General features: G+C 35.1%; 1 protein-coding gene across 2 annotated transcripts in view; it reads right to left on the reverse strand.

Moving 5' to 3' along the window:
* Positions 1-270: 270 nt before the first annotated feature.
* CEPT1 (choline/ethanolamine phosphotransferase 1) overlaps positions 271-21,418 on the reverse strand; it is a 36,483-nt gene continuing 15,335 nt past the window's right edge. Inside the window, exons 5-9 of one of the 2 annotated variants that reach the window (XM_019956865.2) lie at positions 17,054-17,138; positions 3,024-3,155; positions 2,361-2,519; positions 1,741-1,866; positions 271-1,049 (exon numbers count right to left, since the gene is read on the reverse strand). In XM_019956865.2, coding sequence (XP_019812424.1) covers positions 930-1,049; positions 1,741-1,866; positions 2,361-2,519; positions 3,024-3,155; positions 17,054-17,138 — 622 coding nt within the window. In that variant the 3' untranslated portion in view covers positions 271-929. Of the gene's footprint in view, positions 1,050-1,740; positions 1,867-2,360; positions 2,520-3,023; positions 3,156-10,108; positions 10,194-17,053; positions 17,139-21,418 lie in introns of both variants that reach the window. The other variant, XM_019956864.2, reaches the window with a different exon arrangement.

A 21,418-nucleotide genomic window follows, 5' to 3' on the forward strand; every position in this document is an offset into this window, starting at 1 on the left:
CTTTTTAAAAAGGGAAAAAATGACTTATAATCTCAAGGGTGACAACTATCACAACAACAAAAAACCTTCCAAGAGGGAAAATGAACATAGCACTCCCATGTTTTAAGTTAATCAGTTTTATATAAAATAGAAAGGTCACAGGACACATGTTGACGATGTAGCTGACTTAATTTCCTTATTTACTAAAGAACAAAAATAAATTTTGCTTAAAAATTTAAAAAGCGACATTAAAACTTAGTTTTTCCACTGAATAAAACTGAGAAAAAAGACTGGTTTTCAGATCATATGTTTATTTAAAAAAATAAAATGGATCGACAAAGTTACCACATTATTATGCATGCTAACAGGATTTCCCAAGCCCATGAGATATACCATATCTTGAGCAATAAAAAAATGACTTTCTCAACAACATAAAGATAGGAAACTTTTCAATCCAAATTCAAAATCTTTATCAAGTTCCACCTCATAAGCTAGTAGGATATATCTGTGCCACAAGCTGAGCTCCTTAGTAAAGAAAGCTTTAGAAGATACTAAACAAGGATGTCACTAAAAAGATGATGATTTGTTAAAATTATAAAGCAATGAATTTTGGCCTGCAAATATTCTACATTAGAAATCTCCACCACTGGGGATCTGTTCCCCATGACGATTTTACTCTGAATCCAGGATAATTACAAACACATGGTATTTTTTCTTGCATGCTTTCTTGGGCCAACCCTGCATGACAACACGTACATTTACAGGATGGAACTTGAAATTCCCATTCTCACACAGGGATAGTTAAGAAGTGTTATCAATAACAAAGAATAAAAGTTATACAACATTGATTATTATAAATTATTCTTGTTTTTAACCTCCCCATTCGCCTCAATATGTTCAGATTCTTTCCCGCAGAAAACATGAGCTTCCTATGTAACATCGTTACATCATTAATGATGATTAGAATGAGCTGTGGAGACCTTGATTCTGAAGACATGTATATGCAGGTGAGACGCAATCTGATTGCAAACACTGACACAGTAGCGAATCAAATCAAAGAAAGAGAAGACCTGGAAAATACAAAAAAAAAAGAGAGATTATTAGATTCTCAGCACCTGCTCAGGCCATCCCTAAAGCTGGAGAGGCTTCTGACTTTCTCTTCTCCTGAAATTCATCTTCAATTCCATACAATTTAGTAACTCAATTTCCCCACAGATCTCCTTTATACCAAGGAGCAACAAACTCAGTGAATATTTTATGTTTTGTGGACCATACTTTGTCACACTGTTCAACTCTGCCTCTGAAGCATAAAAGCAACCACAGACAAGACATAAATGACAGGCCATAACTATGTTTCAAGAAAACTTTATTTACAAAACCTGGCCACTGGCCCACACAGTATAGTCTGCCAACTACTGAAATACGGAATTTATGAGCCAGGATGTAGGCAGGACTAATAAGAATACAAAAGAATGACTAAAGACAAAGTCACAAGGAACTCTCATGAAGTCCCATGTTTTCTGGTATTCTAAATCATTACAATTAAAAAAAATTTTTGGCCACACCCCATGTCATGTGGGATCTTAGTTCCCTGATCAGGAATAGAACCCAAGGTCCTCATTTTGGAAGGTGGAGTTTTAACCACTGGATAACCAGGGAAGTCCCTAAATCATTATATGATCTATTTCTCAGGACTGGCCCACTGAAACAAGAAAACAAGCAGCCTCCAAATCATGAAATAGAACACGGTACAAAACTTACCAGGGCTATCCAAAGTACAATATATTCATCAATAAAGCTGTTAAAATACTGGTCCAGAAACAAAAGTGCTGGACCTATGAATGCTGTGTCATGTAAATGCATCTCACTTTTAGTCATGTGTGCCACCTATGAATAAAAGAGAATCAGTGATGTAGGCAGCCATTTTCATTTTACAGCAATTGTGAGCTACACAGTAATCAGTATTGTGATCAAATATCATGTTGCAAGAATCCTTTAGCAGTATCTACTCAATGTTCAAAACTAAGATGACAGCACAGAGTGGGTTTGAGAGCTATACAGTGAAGGTATGTACCATGACAACTAAATCCCCCCCTAAAAGCTCTTCACAAGGAGCCTTAAGTGTACAGAATGAGAATGAAGAATAGAGACAAACTAAATAATCAAATTAACCTGTGGATAGAAGAGCTGCAGAGGTTTTAGGAGCTTCTGTTAATCTCAAATTGTAACTTCATGTAAGAGTGAAAACAGCTCCTATGTTGATGTCAAGAGATTTTCACGGGAGGAGAGCAAACTCTAGAATTGCTTAACAAACTGTGAAATAAAAACTCTGGCTATAAAACCAAAATAAGAAGAAAGTTAAAAACAAAACTGGTGCTTACCACAAGCTTATTGGTGATTTTGGCAGATACAAAACCAAATGTCAATATATAAAGACAGGGATGCTTTTCGAAAAGCTGAACTGCTGACTTCTTATAGATCATTGCAGCTAATGTAATTACTGATCCAATATGGAGGAAAGGAGAAAGGACACTTGTTCCCTGTTTAGAGTAAAGAGAAGTGAGGAATTAGTGGTATTCTATACCGATCAGATACTGTATGGATCTGCTTGATGTAAGACAGAGCAACGCAAACTTCTAAGAACCTCATGGTGTCTGAAAGCCAGCAATTTTATAACTGAATACCAGAAGTGCTAGGAAAAAGTAGCAGTGTGGACTGGTTAGGCATAAACTGATTTTATGTAAAGAGGCTAGACATATTTTACAAAGCAGATTGCACTCTTGTGTGTGTGTGAGTATATGTGCATGCACAAAAATATGCAAATATGAACATATAAATCTTTACATGTGTAAATAAAACAAGTTTCAGACGCTACTTTTTTCTTTAACGCTAAGTGCAAATTCTCAATTAAAAAGTGATTTTTAATTAATTCAAATAACAACTCAAATGAAAAACAAAGCAATTACAAAACTAAGTCCAAGTACAGAGATTACAAAAGTAACTTTGAGCACAGACAATCACCGGAAAACTTAAGAAATACTTACTGCTATCGTTGATCCATTTTTTCCAACACCACCTGTGAAGATTACACGGAAGTAATTTGTACAGGAAAATATGGTCCCTGCTACAGTACAAAGCGCAGGAAAAAGTTTCATTTGAATATTCAGCACTGGAATCTTCAATAGGTAGAGAGAGAGAGAGCAATTAATATATATACACACACACACACACACACATATACAGATTAAAATAACAAAACATATATTTGATTCATATTCTGATATATTCTCCATTCCTTCTATACTTTGTAAATACTCAAACTGATGGAACTTTCCCTAGCCTTTCCGTTATAAACAACATAACAAGTCTCAACAAATGAGAGATTTGTTAATAACAAATTAATAAAAATTAATCTTACTTCTGATACAACTTAAAAACTGATTCAACTTTATTAGTCTGTGTCATAGCTAAGTTCACCTAATACATCCCAGAAGTCTGGCAACACTGAATCAGGTTATCTTCCAGCCTTTTTATACAGGAAGTGTGCTTTGCCTTTTTCTTTGTGCATTTTTTGAACTCTACTGATAAATCTGTAACTAGTTATTAATTGTTATGAGAAAAGCATAGAGTATAAAGGACTAGAAGTATGTGCAACAAGAATTAAAAAAAAATCTCCAAACTTGAGAATGGAAGACAAAAGTTCCAAAAAGTTCAAACTGTTGGGATATAAGATGCTAGCAAAAGCAGAGAGCAACTAAGAAAGCATTCATATTCAAGAAGCTTCTGACAATCTCAAATTGTAGATTCACATAAAAGTAAAAACAGCTCCCATATTGATGTCAAGAGGTTCTCACTGGAGGACAGAAAACTCAGGGACAGGAGGAAAAATATTTGACACACACCCAAGCAGGTACAGCTCTATAACTGTGTATCCAAAATTTTAACATACAAGTTTACTTTCCAGAGGTAAGTAATAAATTTTTGTATTGTACTGAAAATATGAATCAATTTACCTAAAGTAAGGGCGGGGGGCGGGGGGGGGGTGTGGGGGGTGGGCAGTGCTGGGTAGATTGAGATCATGTATCTAACCTTGCAAACACAATAACCTCATTTAAAACAAAACACACTTGTACTAAATCTTAAAAATCATTTAAAATTTCCTTTTTACACTTCTCTTTTTAGCTTTTTTGAAGTCTCCAATTTTGTCCAGTATGGAAGGAAAAGAAAGCAATAGTAAAATGATACGTTCTATTAAGAGAAACACAATGGCTCTAGGAGTAAGATTCCAAAAGCAATGGTTTTCCAACAGGAATCATTCCAAAACAACGGTTTAATAGGTTTAATGAGTTCTTACAATGAAGACATTTTAATCAGGGCTGTTTATACTTTTCAGGGCTGCCATCTGCCTATATTTTAAAAATCAAATAAAGAAATGTGACATTGCCCATTCTTTTTGTGTTTAAAACCACATGAAGATTGACAGATACAAAATTAAACATTTAGATACTCTGTTTCTTTAAAACTCTCACGAACTCAGTTTATTTAAGCAACTCTAGGACCTCCTACAAAACTGTAGTCTAAAAAACAGGGGAAAATCAACTATTCAAATTTCAAGTTGTACTGTGGCAGTGTTTAATTTTCTAAAATGAAATACGTCAACTTAAAAAATTAAGCCCAGAACTTTATGGAGCACCTTAAATTGTCCCCTTCTTTCTCTAATTGATCTCCAAACCCTTACAGTTCAAATTCAAAGTTTGTTTTCAATAAAGGAGAAAATCAACACCACAGGGTGCTCTGAACTCCAAGAGATTTCTTCTTCTTTTTTTTTTTTTGCTCTCATTCAGAAAACTAAAGATATCACAATCTAAATTTGATGCACCTGGCTGAAATTCAATACTCTGGCTAGTTCCCCTTTCCCTCCAGACAAAGGACCTGCCTGGCTAAGGAGGAAATACTATACTCGTTCAGATTTCAAAGGAAGCAAACCATTAATCCATTACAGGGCATGCCTTTATTAGGGCCAGGGTACTAAATGAGTGCCAGTGACTTAGTGCCACAACTAAATGAGAGTGTAGCAGTAATTTGTGCCACAATTGAACTGAAGAGCATCACAACTGTATTTAAAATTTGATGAAAATGGTTTAGGATCATGGAAGTTTTTGCTCTTTGAAAGAACAAACAGCAACATTAGAAAAGCCAGGCAAAGCTTGGACCACAAACCAAGCTACAGACTTAGGGGCAAAGAATCATAAACATTCTTAGGGCCCTCTTCACTTCTGTCATATATGATAGCTATATACACCAAAACATTCACTCCTGAATGTAGGTTTATGCTTAAATTGATTTTTATATTCTCTAGAACCCTGCATATTGTAGGTGCTCAATATAAACTTGTCAAATAGATTAAGATGTGCTCCCTTTCTCTTACTCTCCATGTAGAACTTTTTTGAGATACTATGCAGACACGTCTTGCCCCCTCATTAAGAAGGAAAAAGGAAGTTAGCTATAAGAAAACCTGAGGCAACGTGAAGGAAAACCTGAAGTCAAAGGAATCCCAAGTCCTACCACGTGATTCCTTAAAGATCAGCCCAACTGAAGCACCTATCAAAAGCACTACAAGAGTTGTCACTTTCACCTCACTCAAGATCAAGGCGGGTGGACACGTTCTGTCTTTCTCAACCTTTCTCCTTCTGTCCTCATCTTCCTGGAATGTATTCAAGGTGATCAAAGTGCATCCACGTTGTAGACACTGACAGAAAGCTGTATTAAAAACACCTTCATCTCAGGCCTACTCAGAGTGTCCTCAGTCTTTGAGGCTGGAAAGAATACAAACTCACTTGGGTCACAGTGTCTGCTCTATAGCTAGGGTGAAATCCTCAAGTTGTTGCTTAGTCTGGTTGTTGTTAAGTTGTGTCTGATTCTGCAATCGCACGGACTGTGGCCCACCAGGCTGCTCTGCCCATGGGATTCTCCAGGCAAGAATAGTGGAGTGGGTTGCCATTTCCTTCTCCAAAGGGTCTTCCCGACCCAGGGATCTAACCCCTGACTCCTGCTTGGTAGGCAAATTCTTTACCACTGAGCCACCAGGGAAGCCCAAAATCCTTTGGACTCATGCCATAAATTATACAACCAAATAATATCAATCTAATGTAATTCATTTTCCAGAGATGAAAAAAATCTTAAACTCTCAGGTTTACAGATTGTAACAGACACAGGTTTTGGTTGAATTGCTCGGATTAAAGCAAAATATCAATTACTAATAAAATACTCTTATAGGCTTTGTAAATTTCAGCAGAAAGTATAATTTTGAGATTAGATACTTTCTTACAAAGAATATGGATATGTCTGTTTGTAAGTTATGACCAACCTAGACAGCATTTTAAAAAGCAGAGACATTACTTTGCCAAAAAAGGTCCATCTAGTCAAAGCTATGGTTTTTCCAGTAGTCATGTATGGCTGTGAGAGTTGGACTATAAAGAAAGCTGAGTGCCAAAGAATTGATGCTTTTGATGTGGTGTTGGAGAAGACTCTTGAAAGCCCATTGGACTGCAAAGAGATCCAACAAGTCCATCCTAAAGGAGATTGGTCCTGAGTGTTCATTGGAGGGACTGATGTTGAAGCTGAAACTCTAATACTTTGGCCACCTGATGCAAAAAGCTGACTCATTTGAAAAGAGCCTCATGCTGGGAAAGATTGAAAGCAGGAGGAGAAGGGGACTACAGAGGATGAGATGGTTGGGTGGCATCACAGACTCAATGGAGATGAGTTTGAGTATAAACTCCAGGAGTTGGTGATGGATTGGTGTGCTGCAGTCCGTGGGGCTGCAAAGAGTCGGACATGACTGAGTGACTGAACTGAATGTCTGATTTACTTAAGTATAAAGGCATTCCTGATGTCTTGCAGTTTAACAGTAAGAATTCTGAAACTGCACCTGTAATGTTTGTGTGTACGCTCAGTCATGTCCGACTCTTTGTGACCCTGTGGACTGTGGACTGCCAGACTCCTCTGTCCATGGCACTTTTCCAGGCAAGAATACTGAAGTGTGTTGCCATTTCCTCCTCTGGGGGAAATCTTCCTGACCCAGGGATCGAAACTCTATCTCTTGTGTCTCCTGCATTGGTAGGTGGATTCTTTACCAACTGTGCCACCTGGGAAGCTCTTCTCCTATAAAGCCCCTCACCTGTAATAACACCCACAATTTGCTTAAACTGGATTCTAGAAGGTGTCTCCTGTTTTAACATACATTTATTTAACACACATCAACTGCTACTTAAAGAATCGACTGTCAGTGAAAGTAACCAGCAGGGGATTTTATGTGGATCCTTTCCAAAGTAATATTCCTTTTTTCAATATATGATATATATGATATACTGATATATATGATAGAAGATAGCTCCAAGACAACCCAAAAGGATATAGTCTTTTGGAGAAGCAATACACACAAAAAATGTCTTGTTTCTTGCAATGTATAAACTATGTAGTAACTTTTGTGCATGAGAATAATTTCTTTTCTTAAAACATGGGGGGGAAAGAAACACAAACCACACACACACAAATCCTAACCAACCTAAACAAACAAAAACTAACTACAACCTCTGGCAAAACAAACAAACAAAATCTCTTTGAAGGAAAAAAAAAAAGCAAAAAGTAGGTGATTAATAAGCAGTAGATGGAAATCACTTACCTTTGCAAAACAGCTGATCTTCTAAAATCAGCTTTAAGAAGACATTTGCACTATTTTTATTTGTTTTCACCATAAAGCTGCTTTCTTAAATATCAATAAAAGTCTTTAAATGAGGATTTGGAAGGCAATTTCCATTTTATGTCCTCAGGCTCAAAAGAGACAAAAAATTCATTCCTGGGCCCTAAATAAATATCTCCTCTCCATTTTGGCACACAAGTAAGAGCACTGGAAGTATAGTCTTTCCTGAACTAAGACAATGCATTTCAAAACACCTTTTTCAGCCATGAGCTCATGGGGTCATGTATAAAGAAAAAAGAAATAGAGTGGTTGAAGTCAATTATGGGAATCTGTACTGAAAACTGCTCAAAGAACACAAATATTTCTCTAAGCCTCTGAATATCACCAGAGAGGGCAAGTCCTTTCCTTTTAGTTTAATGATGGTAACAGTAGAACCAATGATACTAATAATAAGACATGGGTCTGGGAATCTGTTTCCTTATTGCAATCTAACCTCACTAATTCTGGAATTGAACTGCTGGATCTGGGACCTCCAATTCAGTCTTGGGTCTGAGAGTTCCTCAGATTACTTCTTTAAACATATAATAAAAAAGAATGATTGTATATATCTTGTCAATAAAGACAGGACAAAACATTTGATCCTTTTAAAGAAAAATAATTTCTGTTATGCACATGTAACAGATTCTGTGTATAAATCCTAATAAAGGGAACATGTTTACTTGAAGCAAATTTACTGCCAGGTATCACCTAAAAATTAAGGATATGTGTATAGCCTGCGTGAATACACAACTACATTGACAACAATGCTTTCCGTACTTCCATGCTGATACGGATAATTAGGTATATATACCTGATGTTGACTTGTTTCTAGACAATTAAGCCAGATATTCTATTTTTTGCTATTGATATGTTGAAACACTACAAGTAATTTATATGTGTATAAGAGATGCAAAGTAATTTTGGAGGGGGATATATTTTGGTATAAAACACAAAGCCTATGAAAAAAATATCATCATCAAGAGATAAAAAAAAAATTAAGTGAGAGGCAAGCTTTAGGCTTTATAAAATAGTTTCAGGAGAAGACTACTTTTTCTTTCCTTCTACAGCCAAACTGTTTAAAACTATTACCTATTTAATATTTTTATAGCTACTTATAACTGTTTAACTATTTAGCCTACAAGACAGCAAAAGAAATAACATTATAGTGAAATCCAAGATCTATAGAGAGATACATAAATATAGGACATGTTTATATATCTATAGATCTTGGATTTCACTAGAGACAGTACTGGCATTTGAGACTAATGTGTAAAAAAGATGTGACTTTGAATGATACTATGTATGAACAGTTTCAGAATTTTCCTGGTTGACTAACGATTATTTTTATTCCTTCATTTCCCTCCTCACAAGGCTATCCCGTCAACAAAAGGCATGACGCATTTCTGGTAATAAATACTTAAGGAAACATGTTAATTATACTTCCTTGAGTATCAAATTCACCATCATTAAATGAGTTAGGTAAAGGGAAAATTTTGCTCAGTAAATTTCCCTTATACTTAAATATTAATCTGACTTTTAAGAACTGTGTTTGTTTAGGAGTAGGAAAAATTCCAATTGTAAGAGCAGCCACAACTTCTCTTGAGGGCTTATCATTTGATGGACTGTTCCTGAGTGCTTTACACATACTCATTTAATCCACAAAATAACCTTATCAGACAGGTACTATTATTGTCCTCATTTTATAAGAGGAGAAAACTAAGCCACAGAGAGTTGAATAACAGATCAAGTTCACTCAGTAGGCAGTGAAGCCAGTACAAAACTCAGGCAGTCTGGTTCCTTAGCCTGTGTTCTTGACCCCCCTGTATTATATATATTATATTCTTTCTCCAGAAGTTTGTGGGAAAGAACTTTTGTTTCTTGGGGATGACTATATTTCAGGTCAGGTTGAAAATCAGGGTCTCAGCTTGTTGAAACAATCCAATAGCAGTGATTTCAATAAGCATTTATTCTGTTCTGTGGTCAGAATTAATTTACTACCAAAATTTATTATTCAGCTTTAAGCATATAATGGAGAAACTAGTAGACTCATGTAGTTCAGCAAGAGAATAAAAGATCTGATTCAGTCTTATCATTGGTTAACTTGATACACTACCTGCTATTCCCTCACTTATACAATGGGATAACAAATAATAATTCTAAAGCCTTTAAAAATACTCTTGAAATGGACCTACTGAACCACATAACTCCAAATAGTAAAATTCACTATGCCCTAAAGAGAAGTTTGTGTCCTAACGTTGCTGTGACTTTTTGTCTCCAGAGAGAACAAAATAATTTAACATATCACCTTTTAACTGGATTATACTGGATTAGAAAAACACAAGCAAAAGACAACATGCATTACGTGGGATACACAATGTGAAGAGTTACCATAGATTGCCAAAAAGGTGGTCCTCCAATCACTGCCAGCAAATGCATGATTATTATGAAGATTTGCACTTCAGTCACATCAATTCTGATTAGGTACAAAAAGCCAAAAAAGCAGAATTACTCAAAACAATTTCAAGTTAATTACTTGCAAGCTTAGCAGCATTCCTCTATCATGCACAATAGAAAAAAAATCTCAAATATTGAGGAAAGGGGAAAAGGAGATGTCAAAAATTTGTTATGAGCAAAATCAAATAAAATCCAGGGCATTTTCATTTAATTTAATCAATTTCACAGAGCAATAAAAACCCCTCCTTTCTAAAGAAAATTTCTGAAGTTGGGTTGAAACTATAGCTTAACCTTTCTCACCAAAAAAAAAGAAAAAGAAAAAAATAAGTGTGTGTATTAAATTTTGAATGTCAAGCAGAGGACTACACTGCACTGGTATATGAGATCTTGAAATAAGTGCTTTGCAGTATCAAATGGAAGAAATGGTGAGCTTTTACTAAAGTAACATAAATCACAGATGCAAAACTTACTGCCCTTTATATTCATTTAATGCCTTCCATGGTATGGGTGTGGAAAAAAAAATTCACCCAATTTTCAAATTCTTATGCTTATTAGGTCAATTACTCTAAGACATCCGGAAAGAAGATACTGAAAGCAGTCAAGAATTAGCTTTGAGGTTGTTGAAAATGATCTTTACAGTCAAGAAGAGACAAACCTGGTACAAAAACAGGGCAGTAGAAATTAGAAGCCTGAGAGTCTGAAAAAAGAATATGGGCAAAAAGACTGAGAAGTAGAGCATAAACTGGTGTTCCTTTCCCTCTATAAACTAGCACTTTATATAATCTTGAGACTGTCCTTCTCAGGTTATTGGGTCCAAATGCCTTTCAGTTTTGATGATTTACCCTACAGTATGCTCACACAAAATGTCTGTACAAGGTTATTTATTACAGCATTATTTATGGTAGCAAAGCTTTAAAAATATCCCTCAATGAGGGAATAGTTATAGAAAGTATGGTATTGCATTTCCATACAATGGACTATTAGGTAGTTTTTTAAAAAAAGAGTGGGACAGCTCTATCTGGTGATATGGAAAAATATCAGTTATATTAGGTGAAAAAAAAAAGTTGCAGAAAATGGTATATGCTACTTTTTGTGTAAAAAAAAGAAGAAAAATAATATTCCATTTTAACTTTTGCCAATAATTACATAACAAATTTCTGGAAGGATACATTACAAACTAAGAACAGTGGGTACCTACTGGAGAGGGCAGCGTGAGAACTGGACAGCTGGGAAATGCGGATGAGAAGAAACTATTCACTGCATAACTTTTTTATAATGTTAGTTTTTAAACAAAGTGAATAATTTATCTTTTAAGATAAACTAAAAAAATAAAATAAAATCAGTCTAAGAAAGTGGACAGCAACAACAGCAAGGGGGTTCAAATTCTAGAGCAAAACAGAGTCCCCATTTCTAAAATTGATACTTCAAGCAGACAATCTATAATGTGAGCTTAAGAAATGTGAGTTTTATGCTCATAATAAGCAACTAGACTGATCTTTGATTGCTCAAGAATGTTTTTTAAACAGAAGCGAATTAAGCTGCAAACACAGTGATGTAGTTATCTTGATACACACATTTATTGGAAAGAAAAATGGACTGAATTAGGCTAAAAAGAATCTGTAGAGCTGACCTGGTGAGTGATGTTGCCAATAAGGGGAATTACACTCAGTAGCAGACTCAGGAGACTAAGCAGGTGTCAAAGATGATCGACTTTGTCTTGGGTGGAGGAGGGTAGACATCTTACAACATTTTGCTGGATATATGAAGTAACCTTCTGGGAGGGGAAGGGCCAGAAGTATAGAATTACAAAATAAAAATGGAGGGAACCTCATGCAATTAATCTATGTACCTTGGATGAATGTAAGAGATTAGGAAACATGAATGATCTTTACAAAGCCCCAAATTTGGATTCCTAGGGAAATTTTAATGGATTTTATAGCCTGTTTGGAAACTTTGGAAGACAGAATTTTGTAAACCATTCAGATAATATCACTGAATTTAGATCAACAATGTCTTAATGTTAGGAAGGAGAGTCAAGGAAAACTTACTTACCAGTTGGTAATTAGTTAAGAATATTTTTTTCCCATGTGATTATATGATTTAGCGGAATACTCTGTACTCCCTCCTACTCTCAATCATGAGAACTGCCCATTACCACTCCTGGATGTGTGGCTCTAATCATTCTAATGATTATCAGTCTAATCACTGATTGTTAATGAAAAAGAGTGCAGTGTGAGGCTATCCCCAGAGACAGAAAAAGCAAGCTAAGAGGGACACGGGGCAGAAACAATTAACAGTGAACAAGGATTAATAATTCTGTTTAGAAGAGAATTGGTTACCTGACAGTCCATTTTTTCATCCTCCACTAAGAAGTCTCTCAGTATGGGCTGAATTTACTGTGACACATATTAGGAGGGGGCTCATCTTATGTTTTTTTGGCTATACAGAAAAGACAATTATCTAGAGGGAAAATTCTATATAAAGGCAGGAATTTGGCATTTCTATAGCCACTTGCTTATTATTTTTTCTTCAAAATGACAACACGGGTGATAATATTTCCAAGTGCTGGAACTACTTCTCTAAAACAAAAGCAAAAAAAAAAAAATCAATCTCCACAACTACAGCAAAAAATAAACCCTTCAGAGTACAAGGGCTATGGGGTAGAAAACCACCTAAAACACCACAGTGATTTTTTTAAAAGACCTGGGAAAACCAATCTCATTATCTGTAGGATTAGAGTCCCACAGCCTAAGAGTTTCAGAGAGGGGGGGACTAGATGATAATAAATACAATTTTCTATAACCATGAAAGTATTTAAATATCTTGACTGGTATTGGTTAATAATTTCTTACTTCTACTTTATTTTAGGATAGGTTTTGTCAAAGAACAAAAGAAAACTCCCCAAATGCTGTGGATAAATCTATGAGTGCTCTGGTCAGAACACAAAAAATTACTACAACAAGCCAACAACAAACAATATCCTGGTGGTTGTCACAGAAGATAGAAAAAAGCAAACTAGTTGTGGAGACAGCTCTCTCATTTTTCTGACTGGGAGGCTGCAAGTGTGGCAGTCCTGAGTCAAAATAATCTTAGAGACTCATAGCAAATCCCTTGGTCTATCACTCCTTACAGCATCCTAGTGATCTACTGATTAAGAGGTAAAGATATGAGGGTGTCCTAAATAAATATGAGTAATTTAAACTTCTCAACAGGAAATAGAAAATTTCTAGTTGGAGTGATGATCTTAGGGAGCCTTCCTCACCAGAGAAAGGCAGCTTAGAAAGTTCCCTGATCAGGACAATTATTACATGAGAAGTACAGCTTTTAAAAGTGATTAAGGGATACAACAACTCTGAATCATTTAAGTTACCTAATTGTAAAGGAAATTTCTATTCTGAATGTTTCATTTTATGCATTTGGTTTGAATTCCAACAAGACTCAGCATTAACTGAGGGATGTGAAGGGATTTAACTGACATTCTGTGAACATTGATAAGCATGTTAATCATTTCCTAGAATTTTTAATATCAGAAATAAGACAATTTAATCTAGTTTTTTTCTACATATAACAAGCGTATTACAAAGATGTACTTGCAGTTAATTTGGAAGTTAATTTTTCTGTTAAACTACATATAATAAATATGATTTTAACTGGGTTGGCTACTAGCTTGGTTAACAGAGAATGTGCACTAGGGTTAAATTCACAATGTCATAGAAATTCTGATTTGTACAATCTGACTTGTCAGTTGTTATTTTAAAAGAAGTATTCTTAGAAGTCACTGAAGGGGGCTGGAGTCCTAGTTAGGGATTAGATTGTTATTAATTACAGACTTGCAATTATTTGTAAATGAATCTGATGTTCTAGAGAATTTATACATAAGCAGAATTGGATGGCATCATCAACAATGGACATAAGTTTGAGGAAACTTTGGGAGATGGTGAAGGACAGGGAAGCCTAGTGTGCTGCAGTCCATGCAGTTGCAAAGAGTCAGGTTCGACTTAGTGGCTGTATTGGTATTGGTAGACTGAAGACTGACCTAAAAATTCAACATACTGCCTTCCAATTCTACCCTTGATAATGGGCAAACTGGGCATGACAAACTTAATGTTAATAACATTAAACATATAGCCAAGAGACAACTAAGAGTATTTTAAAGTCAAGTGTTATATATCTGAGAAAACTAAAACAAAACAATCCAGTGACTTTGAATAAGAGAAAAACAGGCAAAGGCTAGAACAGAACAAGTCCTCTAAGAGGAATGAAAGTTTAGGTCTCAAATTTAAGGGGCAGCCTATCCTTATCACCTTTGGAAATAGAAAAATTAGAAGAGAGGACTCTCATCTCATTTAGTAATAATCTCAGAGTTAAATAAACAGGTCATAGACATATTCTTCCCCTCAAAATAGCAATATCAATTTTGGAAGAAACCTGGAAATTAGTGGGAGTTATTAACACAGGTCTTATAATGAACACTTAGTATATATGATAAGCACTGTAGTCCGCACACAACATGTTCTTTAGTTTTTTAACCTTCACAACTATCCTAGGAAGTAGGAATTACTACCATCATTTATAGATGAGGAAATCTGGTCAGATATGGTAAGTGACTTTTCCAAGGTTATGGAATGATAAGTGGAAGAGTCTTGAAAGAAATTAATGTTGTTCCTCCACAGTGCTGAAACTCTTCTAATTTTCAGTCTACTAACCATCTGGGACAAACATTTGACATACGCTTTTAACTTGCTATCATTAAGATGTCTGTATGTTTTAGCATGACACTTCTCACATTCTAACACAATTTTCCCTAAAATGGCAGAATACAACAGGCAACAGCTAACACAGGTTTAGATACTAATAAACTGAAATAAGTCGGAAATAAATTAGAAAGAACAACTCTTTCTGAAGCTTAGAACGTCCTCTGAACTTTGTAAAGAAAAAAGAAAGTACATCTGACAATTTCATTTCTATGATCAAATCAGTTAAAGCAACACACATTAAAAGCAAAGGAAAATCTATGCAAGTTAGCAATTGATAAAAGTAAAGACAATATATCTGGAGGAAAAAAAATGTATTTCCAAAACATTTTTCATGATGGTAAAATTAAAATGCATTAAAAAAAACCATTTTAATAGGAAGCACTCTATAAACAGAAGGTACTTTGTTATAGACAGATAAGGTGAAGGTAAAAGAGTCAATATCTTGACTATTAATTTAATTAAGAACACTAGTGGAAAAACCTTTGGTAAGTTTAATATTAATAAATGAGCTATCAAAAATTATAAATCTAGACAACTGCAGTGAGTATAAAGCTTCAGGTCTTTGGAGAAAGTACTAGACACAGGCTAAAGGTAAAGGAGTGCTAAAGAATGACACATCCTGAACTATGCACATTATTCTACTCCAGGACGGAATCTCACAAATAACTATGCCAATATGTTGTAATTCAACTGAAAATGACTTCAGTTTTGCTTCTAAAACGTGCCTATAGTACTTCTTAATATATTCCATATTCCAAGTTAATTTGAAAAAATGGTGTAGGATATCCCTCACTATTTTGTCCCCACAGCCAGCACTACCACCACTGAATAAATGGATTTACAATGCTGCAAGATGCTTTTCAGAAAGCACTCTGCTATCAGAGACTCACTATTTCTATCATATTACTGAAACATTTTTGGATATGGGGACTCAATGCACAAAATGTAATGCAGTCTTCTAGCTTTGTATTATGGAGGAGCATGGTGGGCTGCAGTCCATGGGGTGTCTACGAGTCGGACACGGCTGAGCAACTTCACTTTCACTTTTCACTTTGATGCATTGGAGGAGGAAATGGCAACCCACTCCAGTATTCTTGCCTGGAGAATCCTAGGGACGGGGGAGCCTGGTGGGCTGCCATCTATGGGGTCGCACAGAGTTGGACATGACTGAAGCAACCTAGCAGCAGCAGCAGCAGCAACAGCCGTGTATTGCTAGAATGATCTATAATATGAACAGCTCCCCAATATTATTTTTTTTCCAATACCATTTAAACTGTAAAAGTTTTTTTGGAAAACTGTTTTCCTTGTAAATAAAACCTTTCAGACTAAAGTGTAAAGGATTCTGGAAAATTTCACTGGGAAACCACTTCCTAGTAAGTTTTTTTTTTTAACTTTTAAAAGTCATAAGGCCAAAATTATAATTCTAATATGAAGGGGGAAAAAGACTATTACTTAATCTGTTAGCATTAAGGAAATAATATTTACCAAAACAAAATAGAAAAAAGAAGATATTCAAAGAACGACCAATAGTAACATGAAAAGCTAAGAATACTTTTTAAAGCACAACTAAGAGAGGAAAACAGTAAGCAAAACAAATAGAAGGGACAACAGCTTCTAGTATTATTTTTTTAAACCAAGATCATTTAATAGAAGCAGAAGAACTAGTACCAGGTATCTTAAAGAATATTAAGAGAATAAACAGAATCTTTCCTATATAATTATAAAGAAGCTTCTCAAATTACCTATCTAAGGAAAACTCTGCTTGGCTTATTTTTTTCAAAATATAAATACCAGAAGTTCTGTTTAATGGTGGAAAGGTATTTGTTTCAAAAATATTACATAGAGCAAAAATAATATAAGGTCCATCAGGTAAATGGGAAAGAACTGTTTTTAGCATCAAATCACCAGAAATATTAATTTCAAAAAATTTTAATAGGGTGGATTTTTATTGCCCTATTATATATTAAAATTATTTGTTTTCTAATGACCTGTTTGTCTGTGAAATACCACCAGGAAGACTTTTGAATTTTTGTTTTTTAATTACTCTGTGCATGACAAAGGTGCCGTCTTTATTGAGTTCACGCCACTGTTCATTGGACAGCATGTATATTCTAGCAGTTACCGTGAAGTTCCAGAACCAAGGTCCCAGGGTTCCTGTGAGAAGCTGGCATATTATAATTATGATCTGGGACTCTGTAACATCCAATCTATGCATAAGGAAACAAACATTTCAAAGTAACTTTACTCAGAACTTTTGCTAAAGAGTGCTACGAAAACAAGGGAGCAAAAACAGATTTACAAGGCAGCATTCTCCTTATAAAGACATCTAAAGATTCAATGATACAATTTATACAGCACTATTATTATCCTTATGCATACAGGTATTCTTACCCAAATCAAAATAGTATAGAAGTTTAAAAATCAAAACTAATACACTGAACAAATGACTTACAAATAGGCAGTTGGAAACAATGGAACTAAAAACACACAGTCAGTGCTCAGTTACCTAGGAATGTTGAATACTGCTTGCCAAAAATAATCACGCTGTCTGTGACATAGGTCCCTTCAGTGCCAGAACCTACCCAGACTTCCCGGTGGATAAAAATACTTCCCAGGAACCCCAATGGACAGTCATCTATGTGTCTGCAAAACCACTAATCATCTGACACCCCTTTACTTCTCCGTACCTCATTCTGCTCCTGCCTTTGCAAGCTCAGTAAAATTTATCACATGGATGTAGAAAGGGCAGGTAGGAAAGTGAAAGTGTGACTTCTTTTGATACGGTCAGAGCAAAAATCAAATTGGCCATCTATCTATCCTGCTTCCGGATAATCTCTAGTCTAGAATCTTATTCTTCTTCCTCTCTCTTAATTCCTCATAAGCATTATATCTCTCTACTGTATGGGATTACTTTATTAGTCATAAAAATCATTAAAACATCCAATGCAATCACTAAAGAAGTTTTGGAACACATGGTGACAGAAAAAGAGAGGCAGTATAGAAGAGACTTCAATAAAAACTACACAATAAAAATTAAGAACTTAGGAATGACAATAAGAAAGAAGTCTATGATTTTACCTGATGATCTGAGAGTCCAAACCACAGTCTAGGTTTTACATTAATATAAATAATAGTTATAATAATTAATATAAAATAATAAATTTTAGTATGAACGTGAAGTCGCTCAGTCGTGTCCGACTCTTTGTGACCTCATAGACTGTAGCCTAACAGGCTCCTCCGTCCATGGGATTTTCCAGGCAAGAATACTGGAGTGGGTTGCCATTTCCTTCTCCAGGAGTTCTTCCCAACCCAGGGACTGAACCCAGGTCTCCCGCATTGTAGGCAGACGCTTTACCGTCTGAGCCACCAAGGAAGTATTACCTATAATAATTTCATAAAACTTAAATGGGCAAGTCCAACTGAATTAATTATTACTGAGGGGGGAAAAAAACAGGAACTAGAAACTAAAAGGAAAATCTCTGGTACTAAATAATTCATGTGATAAATCTTAAACATTTAAAGACAGGTAGATCCTATACAGGCATTCAATAGGAAATTTCCTTCTTCTTTTATTTTTTATTGAAGTATAGTTGATTGACAATGTCATGTTAGTTTCTACTGTATAGCAAAGTGATTCAGTTATACAAGATTTAACATTATATATATATAAAATATGTTATATATATATAATACACATATTCTTTTTAATATTCTTTTCTATTATGGTTTATTACAGGGTATTGAATATAGTTCCCTGTGCTATATAGTAGGATCTTTTTGTTTATCTATTTTATATATAGGAAATTTCCTAATTCTTAATCCACAGAAAGTAGATTATGTATTAACAGACAACAATTTTTAATTACTTGGAGGTAGGAGGTCTCTGAGTACTTATTCTTTAGAGGTTATTTGGATAAGAAGATGAACTTGATTTGTCAGACTATCAGTAAATACATAGCCTAGTAATTTTTTTCAATTAACTACAGACAAGGAAAAAGTCATAAGTTATTTATTTGCATAGGAATAAATGTTGGTGGCCAGGTTTTTGGTTAATGTAAATGTGAAACCCTAGATGTATGAACTGAAAAATGCCATAAGCTGAAATAATATCTTTAAAAGTAATAGATTCAAAGAAGGAACCTTAGATATCAAAACTCCTACAAGTTGGGAAATGAGGCTCACTAAAGTCATGGGCCTTACCAAAGCTGATATGCAGATAATATAGAGATAACACCTGAGGAAAGACACTGGCATGAGTTCAATCTATTACAATTTTTTTCTTTTGTTCTCTTCTGAAAAGATAACTTGAGTATTTTTTTTCCCTGAAATAGTAATTTAATGGTTTTACCTTTTACAATGTGTAAGATTTTTTAAGGCCTTCATTTTATATAAATATAGTTTTATTAAAGATTGTTTAGGGTTTCTAAGCATTTAATTTATAAAAATGATTCTATACATACAAGTTATATATTTAAAAGTATCTAGATATAGAAGGCTTAGGCCTTAAGAAATATGAACTCTTTCATTTAATATAATGCATGAACAATTAAAAGACTATTTTGCAAATGTTTATCCATGAGCTTCAACTCATAATTTTTCTTTTCCTCCTAACCTATGCTTCTATGAAGTTCTAATCTAAGGCCATATCCCTCCCTCAGTTTTTCATATCCAGGGCTAGGAAAAGTTTGAAAGGTATAAACTGGGTTAAGAAGGGTTCCAATTAGCAGTACTTATCTCCATCAGATCTCTACTTGCTTAGTCCAGAAGCACTGTCAAGACAGAGGTCTGTCTAGATGTGAAAGGTATTGATACTCTGTGCAAGGCAGCTTTTAGCAAATCAGATTTCAGTGATCAGAGCAAAGATACAGCTCATAATTCCATTCACTTCTATTCCCTACAGTATGGCCTCATTTTGAGTCTTGGCAGCATTTAGCATCGTTCTCTTTTGAAATTCATCCCTCTTCTGGCTTTTCTTTCTGGTATGCCTCCTCCTACTCTGGCTGTTCAATAATTTTCACAGGCTTCTTTCTAGGCTTGCTCTCTACATTTTCTGCTATTCTCATTCTGTTTGGATGTCTAAAATCCCTCACATACATGTTCTAGAGAAAACTATTTCTTCAAATAGGTTCCTCTCCCTCACATACATGTTCTAGAGAAAACTATTCCTCCAAATAGGTTCCTTTTCCCATCTTTCATTCAGCCACCCTAGAAGGGGAAATGGGACTCATTCCAACCTCTGCTCTCTCATTCATTCTCCATATTCATATACAGACTATGGCCTACAGTTTGTACCTGTTAAGTTTCTTTCCAACATATCCCTTTCTTGTCTTTTTTTTTTTTTTTAAGATTTTTTGATGTGGACCATTTTTAAAGTCTTTATTGAATTTGTTATGATACTGCTTCTGTTTCATGTTTTGGTTCTTTGGACACAAGGCATGTTGTATGTTAGCTCCCTAACCAGGACTGAACCCACACTCCCTGAATTGGAAGGCAAAGTACCAACCACTGGACGGTCAGAGAAGTTGCCCCTTTCTCTACAATAGTACTGTGACTGTGCTAGTTCAGATTTCATCATTCCTCATATTTAATTACGTTAATGCCTCCTAAAGGATCTAACTTCTGTCATAGCCCTCTCCAATTCACCCTCCAAACTGTTGCCAGACTGATCTTTTCTTATTTCCTGCAAAGGTTCTCCACTGATTGAGGATGAAAAGCCCTCATTTCTTGGCAGAACACAGAAGGCCCGTGATTTTCCGGTTCTTCTCCAGCCTTATCTCCTACCACACCCTTACAGGCATCTTATGATTTAACAATATAGAACTGCCTGCAATTCTCCAAGTATGTATTTCATCAAAGGAATATACCACATGGGAAATTTCAAGACTGGCAAAAAGAAAGCAGTCACAGCAAATCATTCCTAAAAATACTGTCTATTTAACTCTTCCCCTGCTCCATGGTTCATTTTCTTTCCTTTCTTCACTTCCCACACCGTAAGACTGGTGCTGCTTTACTTGAAAGGGAAAGAAAATAAATTAGGACTAAATAATAAATAAGCTTTCAAAATAAGGGTTTGAAAGTTAACCCTAACATAATAACCGATGAAACATAAACTATGTGAAACCCAAGTACTACAAATTCTGCTATTTTTGAAAACAATAACATCACTAACAATTAAAACTGAATTAGGGCAAATCAAGTGATCTTATTAGTCCTTTATATTTTGTGGTTTTTACCTAATGCAGATAAAGACTATGAAAACATTACTGAGATCACAATGAAACTATGAAAATATTGAAAAAAATCTGTACATAATATTTTTGATTACTGCTTTTTTTAAAGTATCTAATATCTTCTATATTTTCTGAGCATAGATCATTTTATAAACTGTTGATGAATGCACAGAATACAGTTTTCAATTAGAAACTCATGGCCACTATTGTCACTTAAGCTGTGCTTTACACACATTCTCTAAATCCCTCTATTTTTA

Source organism: Bos indicus, chromosome 3 (assembly GCF_029378745.1).
Source record: "Bos indicus isolate NIAB-ARS_2022 breed Sahiwal x Tharparkar chromosome 3, NIAB-ARS_B.indTharparkar_mat_pri_1.0, whole genome shotgun sequence".
Lineage (NCBI taxonomy): Eukaryota > Metazoa > Chordata > Mammalia > Artiodactyla > Bovidae > Bos > Bos indicus.